This window comes from Clytia hemisphaerica, unplaced genomic scaffold (genome assembly GCF_902728285.1).
Source record: "Clytia hemisphaerica strain Z4C2 unplaced genomic scaffold, Clytia hemisphaerica genome assembly, whole genome shotgun sequence".
Taxonomy (NCBI): Eukaryota; Metazoa; Cnidaria; class Hydrozoa; order Leptothecata; family Clytiidae; genus Clytia; species Clytia hemisphaerica.
Genome location: NW_027103639.1, coordinates 44,304 through 51,880, shown reverse-complemented (window position 1 = coordinate 51,880; position 7,577 = coordinate 44,304). Strand labels below are relative to the sequence as shown.

General features: G+C 35.2%; 1 protein-coding gene and 1 long non-coding RNA gene across 2 annotated transcripts; both read left to right on the top strand.

Moving 5' to 3' along the window:
* The first annotated feature begins 620 nt into the window (after positions 1 to 620).
* On the top strand, positions 621 to 4,294 carry LOC136802833 (uncharacterized). Its single transcript, XR_010846063.1, has 4 exons — positions 621 to 1,074; positions 2,854 to 2,996; positions 3,822 to 3,949; positions 4,142 to 4,294. It is a non-coding gene; the product is annotated as an uncharacterized lncRNA (long non-coding RNA).
* Positions 4,295 to 5,265: 971 nt separating this feature from the next.
* Positions 5,266 to 7,577, top strand: LOC136802832 (stimulated by retinoic acid gene 6 protein-like). The gene has a single exon (XM_067059594.1). It carries the CDS (start codon positions 5,372 to 5,374, stop codon positions 7,130 to 7,132), a length of 1,761 nt encoding a protein of 586 aa, XP_066915695.1. The 5' UTR covers positions 5,266 to 5,371; the 3' UTR covers positions 7,133 to 7,577.

Genomic DNA, 7,577 nt, shown 5'->3' with positions numbered 1-7,577 from the left:
AAAACTTCTTGAGTGACTTTTCCAGCTGTGAAACAAAAATATTCAAATATTGAATGTTTGGATGGTAACAAAGACTCTAGCTTATTTTTAGTATTTGTCCTGGATTCCTTTTGAATGTTACTTCGTTTTTAATTTCAGTGTCTCAGTACTTGAGTCGTAAATGCTCTTCAGTATCAAGGCAAAAACTAGAGGTACACAAAGGTTTGTCAGGATCTTCGACAAAATTTTTTGATTGCCTAAATGGACATGCCTAACCCAGATATGGCAACAAGAAAACCCTCTCTCGGACAGCACACAGAAACAAAAGACAAACGTTTTGAGGTAATTTTTATCCTATATTCTTCAATGGGATTAGTTTTTGTAGGTATTCTCGCTAGCTGCTAGCTCTTTTCAAGGAATAGGTGTTACATTATTATCCAATTCTACTCCATACAATATGTAAAATGAAATACATCGCATGGTTTTATAGAAAAGACTCAAGCTGTCAAAGAAAACAGCAGCTATTTTTTGATTTGTCTCTCTGCCCGTTGTACTTTCGTTTTCAAGCACCTTTTCACGGCGTCGATAGTATCTTTTTGAATGAAACACCGATTGTTTCAATTTAGTCAATTTAGCCAAAGAGATAGAAAATAGAGGAGGTTGCACGCAACTGCTTTAAAGCCGGGCGACTCTTGTTTTCTATTCAATTTCCTTTGTTTTGCAACAAAGAAAAATCGCCTTTGACGCGAGCTGAGTTATGCCGCCAATCGAGAAGGAAGCAAACATGGCGGGTCGAAGCGGTGATTTTTCTGCTGTTATTTTTGTTATGTCTATTCGAGTTATGACTAAAACAACGTCTACAGCAAGTACTACATGGTTTAAAACATCTCAAATGCTTTTGGATATATTTATTTCAACCAATCAAATGATTTGTTTACGTTTTGACTAAGGATACAGTGAAATTATCATCGAAGAAAGAAAACCTGTCTTGTTGAGTAGCTAACCGCACCTACTGATGGAATTCACTCGAAATCGAAAAGATGGACAATTTTTTTCAAATAGGGAACAATTTTCCTTGGTAGAGGATGCCTTGAGGTATGTATATCTGAAGTTTCTAGTGTGGTCTGGCTCTTTTCACTGTGGTCTGGCTCTTTGAGTTCAGCCCATTTTTAAATTCCATGTACTCAACCCATCGACTAGGTAGTTCTTTCAGTTCTTGTTGTCTTTCACTTTGTTTATATACGTTATAGCGATCATCTGTTGATTCTAGATACATTTATTACCATAAAACTAGAGCAAATGTACATTTTATATGCTCTTACGAACATGTATATATTTTTACGATCGTCCCCGGTAAATATATTTATCTATCTATCTATCTATCTATCTATCTATCTATCTTTACGTGATCAGCTAAAAGTTGGCGGTTAATTTCGAAAAGTTTGCTTCTTGGTAATACTGAAGGAAGAGATGGAAGAAGAATTTGAATTTCGTCGCAAACCCAGGGGGGTACTTAGGCAAAATGGGTGCCGGGTATGTGCGAGCCATAAGGGTACCTTTTTTCGATCCTCAAAAGTCTCTCAAAGGGGTACAAATTCAAAAGTTAGTCTCTGAAAGGGTCCCAAAATCACGAAAATCAAAAATTTCTCTCTCAAAGGGTCACGATTTCCAAAAATTTTGACCAAAATTTGGTGAAAATCAAACCAAAATTTGGAAAATATGGACCAAAATTTAGGAAAAAGTCTCTCAAAGGGTCCCAAAATCACCAAAATTTAGTCTCTCAAAGGGTCGATTTTCGATTTTTGGCTCGGACATACCCGTCACCTCGCAAACCTAGTACCCCCCCCCCTGGTCGCAAACAAACAGCTGCCTTAGTAAAGTAGTGTAGATTATTATGCGGTTATGCGGCCGGTGCGTGATATGATAAGCCGATTCATCATAAAAAGTAAGACTGTAGAAAACTTAAAGAGACAGCTTCTTTTAAAGATGCTTTCAATGCTTTGGGAGTTGATATTACTAATGATGCTGTTGATGTTCATCCTGAGAAAATCTGTGAAAAGTGTAGAGTTGTTTGTACGAGTTTGAATCCGCATTGAAAGGCACCCAGAGGCACCCAAGCTGAAAGTAGGAAAAAAGAGAAAGCTAGGCATAAATCAACACAGTGTATATAAAACAACAACAGCATCAGCTATTGATACCAGTGGTTTCGCAGATTGTGTTGATGGGAGAGAAAATTTCAGAAATTAAAGAGACTGTGGTTTTGTCTAATTATTGATGCTGAAGATTTTATATTTGTTATTGATTGTTTTTTTTTTGAATTGGGTGAAATAAATGAGGAAATCAATAAGTTGGAAAGGCAATGCGATGAGGAGGGCCAAAAAGCAAGACAATCAGCATCGCATGTTTTAGCTTTCATTGTACGAGAGCTATCTACACTGGATTACTTTTGTTTTTGTTTTTTCCCTACTGCGATTTGCTTCAAGTGATGAGTTATTTCCTGTTGTCTGGGAGCTGTTGAAGTGTTGGAATATTTGAGTTTGAAAGTCGGGTGTTTGGTATCTGATGGAGCTTCTACAAACCGTTCATTTTATAAACTCAAAGAATGGAAGATACTGTAATTTCTTCAGCATTAATCTATGTGCTTTGGATAGAAATAAGCTCTGCATATTTCATTTGTGAGGAAAAAAACAATTTTGAAAACTCTCATGGAAATAGAAGCACCAAAAATTTGTAAGCCAATGGTTTGTCTATTATTTCCAGAGGAAATACCTTAAATGATATCAATGATGATTTGTTTGAAATATTTATCACTACCAGGTGTTGAAATTCAAAAAAAATTATTGAGATTATATGGTCTAATTCCTTTCCTTTTAGCTGGACAAACACTCAATCAGTTGGAACCATGTGGTACAACTCTGGGAGTTCAAGAATACTAAAATCCCAGGGCTTTATACATAATCAAATTAACAAGAGAACACATCGACTAAATATGATGAACGTTTAAACTTGCAGCTCAGGTAACTTAGATGATTACCATATTAACTCAAAAAAAGTGCCTATATGTTATCTAATCAGGCTAGGTAAAGTCTGAGAATTAGGTTTGTCTGAAATAAAATGGCCTTTTTATGACAATAAAAATCCCATGATATGTATTCAGGTATTCAGTTGTTGTCAATGAGATTGAAATGACTATAGCTACAAGTCTGGTCTTGATAATTTTAGTTTGATGACTAGCTTGATATAAACAGAAATTTTGAATAATTTTTCTGGGCTCAACATCGAAACTTCTTGAGTGGTTTTTTCAGCTGTGAAACACAAATATTGAATGTTTGGATGGTGACAAAGACTCTAGCTTATTTTCATTTTTTGTCCTGGATTCCTTTTGAAAGTTACTTCTTTTTTATTTTAGTGTCTCAGTACTAGAGCATGCTCTTCAGTATCAAAGGCAAGCCCAAAACTAGTGGTACACAAAAGTTTGTCAGGATCTGCGACAAAATTTTTGATTGCCTAAATGGACAGTATCCTAACCAAGATATGGCAACAAGAAAACCGGGCAAAACCTGCTCTCAGACAGTACACAGAAACAAAAGACAAAATGTTTTGAGGTAATTTTTATCCTATATTTTTCGATGGGATTAGTTTTTGTAGGTATTCTCACTAGCTGCTAGTTCCCTTCAAGGGTTAGGTGTTACTATATCCAGATAATTCTACTCCATACAATATGTGAATTGAAATAAAATACATCTCATGATTTTAAAGGAGCATTTTTTTTATTAGAGATAATGTTGACATGACGGTTCACTTGTGTGTTGTGACCAAATTATAACTTTTTATCATTTTAGTGGCTGACGGATACATTTTTGAAAAGTGGGAAAACAGAGGCACCTACACCTGGCTTGCAAAGGAGGAAAGAAAAAAGGAGACTGTACCTGGCTATTCAAAGTGTTGAAAGGCTGCATGCAAACTACAGGTTTGTAATGATTTTGCATTCAAAGGTTTTTTAGTATGAAATAGTACAATGTTAATTTTAAGCAATCAATGTTTCTGCGAGTGCTCCTGGCCTTGCATGTTTTAGAGGTGGTTTTTTTTTCAATATAGAAAACCGACATTTTCTCAGTCTTTTATTCTTTCAATCAGACCTTTTTCACTTTTCATCTTGCAGGAGCTGCTTGTTGAATATCATGGATTTTACATTTTGGATCATGGTCGTCTTAGTCAGCCAGCCTCAACTTATGTGGGCAGGTCGTTCTGATGGTTTTTTCTATTGTTTAAATTATTGTTATTTAAAAAATTGTTTTTTTAGATTTTAGCTGAATTTGATTTGGATAAATTCCAAATACTTTTTGTGGAATTTCAAACAAAAATTCATTAAGCAGAAAAAGTAAATAAACAGAAAGGATACCTCTAACCTTTACACTTGTGACAGTCTGTGACATGAGATGAAAAATTTGAAGTTATAGTCTTAAAGTTTTTGATCATCTTATATCTGTATATCTTCTCTCTTTTCTCTCCAAACTGATCTAAAATTATATGATCTCAATACATTTGTTAGTAGATATTTATCTTTTGATGATAGTTCATTATATGATCAAAATATATTATGAATTTTGTTGAAAAATATACATTTTTAGCTGATAGAAAAAGCTAAAATTGACAACTGGTGCTAGATTTCTCCCTATACTTACCTTACCTTATTGGCAGCTATATAGACTTTCATTGAAGTAAACCTTTCTTTAGAACGTGAGAAAGTGAACGGTATATTTCAAGAGAGCTATTATATCTAAGAATAAATTTCCAAAAGACTCGAGCTGTCAAGGAAAACAACAGCCTCCATTTTTTTTATATTTGTCTCTCTGCCCGTTCTACTTTCGTTTTCAAGCACTTTTTTACGGCATTGATTATATCTTTTTGAATAAAACACCGATTGTTTCAATTTAGTCGGTTCCGTAAAACTTTCCCTCTTTTTTTCTTCCCTCATTAATTATTCATGATCATAACTAACATAGTATAATAGAAAGAGAATCGTGCAACCTCCTCTATTTTCTATCTCTTTGATTTAGCCCCACTCTATTGATTTCTATTCATCTTTCAGTTCATTAATATCGTATTGGCTCAATCCCAGTCTCTGTTTGCATTATCTATCAATGATTAGAGTACTAGCTCATAAACAAATGAATCTAATTTGACTCTCAATGTTTTGCCTCGATGAGAAGATTATCTACTAGATGGAACCTTTTCAAAAAGTTTGTTTAATCGAGTCTGATCATTTCCTTTTATGTACAAGAAGATATCTTGTGTGTTAACGTTTTAGTAGTTTTTGTGTATGCAGCTATATCGTATATTGCAATGAAATAGAGAGAAAAAGGTGTGCTGATTCAAGAAATAGATAAAAATGTCTTGCCAATCAACTGCGACCTCTAATACTGCTGTATTGGTATTCAACTTTTTGATACCAACGTTGGCCATAATTTTCATGCAGATTTACTCCCGACTTAAGAAAGGGAAATTGACAGCACAAGCACCATTCCTGTTCCTGCAAGACAATGACCGAAATCGATTGATGACGTCATTAGCGTTTGGTCATCTTTCGCTGCGGATTACAATTCTAATTATCGGAGATACCGGTACAACTGTCGGACTTACACTTTGCTCAAGCTTGTCAGGCCCACCTGAACATCTTCTTTGTTCATTTTACTCAAAAATCCTGACAGCAACTTTGATTGGATTTTTATCTTTCCCGCTTTTTGCGTTGATTTCATCTCCGCATATACTTGTTTCATCGGCTGTTGGAATTGGATTTACTGTATGGGAGATTATCATTCTTGGACTACAGTTCGATTTTGGCGACGATTGTGATTTGAAAGCTGTATTACAACGGAACATTGCAATAATTGTGGTACCTAGTTTCATCTTTCTTACTGTCATCTTGTTTGGTTTCGGATATCGCTTATATACGTGCTTCAAAACTGGCTGTCATGAACTCCCAACAAACGAGAAAAGCGTGGTTGATACACATCAAATTCTGTATTTGAAAAATCTTTTGCAACGGACAAACGAACAGTCGCAGTTAACTCATTTTCAAAAATTGAAACATGTTTTCAAACCGTGGTTTAAATTTCCTGGTGAAATTCTTCAATGTATTGCTGTGATTTTCGTCTTGCTGTATTTCACTTTGTTTATAGCACAGTCCATTGTTTATTTAACCTTGTTTGAAAGTAGTTCTAACAAAGGCTTCGAAACAGTCTGGTATTTAGGGTTGGTCATCAGTACTATCTTGTATCTGGTTATGGTGGTTCATTTTTTGTACTGTTACCAAAATGATACTCTGGCAATATACACAGGTAAACATAAACTGTACCAGAAAGATGATGGTTGCCATAATATCGCTTTGTACCATCGATTGGTGTTTCCAGCATACTTAATCAGTGCAATGTTCATTGGTTTTATATCTTGTTTGGTGATAATTGGCATCGTTGTTGTGATTATTTATCTCCTAGCAACTAGAGCAACAGGAGCACTAGTCTTGATGATGCTTCGCTACATATTATCTCTCGTTGGCACTGGTATCGTTTTTAAAATCATCCAACGCTTAAGCATCCGATATTACTTCTCCGATTTGCAATTATCAAAGATGCAAATCAATTTGAAGCATCCACGTTTGTTTTATGTTCTATCCTTCTTTTTGTTCTTCGTGAATGTGTTCACGGGTCTGATGTCACTGGTCAAACGTCTTTTATTCATCATTTTAAGTTTTCTGTTATTCTATGGTCGCATTGATCGTAACCCAATGATGTTTTTCAAGAGTATGGATATATCGAATTCGTACAGCTCCTTTTTACGTGTGGAAAACGTCTTCAAAAACCCAATTATGCGTTGCTTCTGTCAATTCCTCATGGAACCTCACATTCGAAACATATCACAGCTTACGTCTCAAAAGCTCACCAGAAATGTGTGGGGAAGCCCTTTGATTCGTGGATCCGACCGTTCGTTTCAACCAAATGCCGCGTCGGGAAAGAGCGGTAAAATAGCGCGAAACCGTTGGTACGTTGCGTACACGTTGCTACGCAACCCAGAATTGATCAATGATCGGTGTCAAGGCAGTTATCAAGATAAAAGTCATATATCCTCAAAAATCGGAAGCATTAATGCTTGATAGTAACATTCGAAAATCAAGATGAACTTTGATTACTTTCTGTGTGCAACAACAAGAGAAAATGGAATTTCAATAGTTGAGACCATCATGGTTGAGAGAAGATCTACGTAATTTTTTAAAAGGACATCCAGAACTTTTGAAGCCTTTGGATGTTCTGAGATTTCTGAGTTTTAAACCGAATAATGTTTATAAATTATATGTTGTTCTTATTTTCATCGTTTTGTGAGTATTTTTGTATTTCCCGAAATAATATGGTGTTGAGAGTTTGCAAAGCGTTCAAATGTTTTCTTAATATTTTGCCCATTGAAGCATTGTGTTCTAATGTGCTTATATAGTTTGTTCTTATGTAAAAAAAGCGATAAAAACTATAGGATAAAAGAGGAATTTCCTTGATATAAGAACATTTGACCTTGAGAGTGTTTTTCCACAGACGGCTAAAGCTACG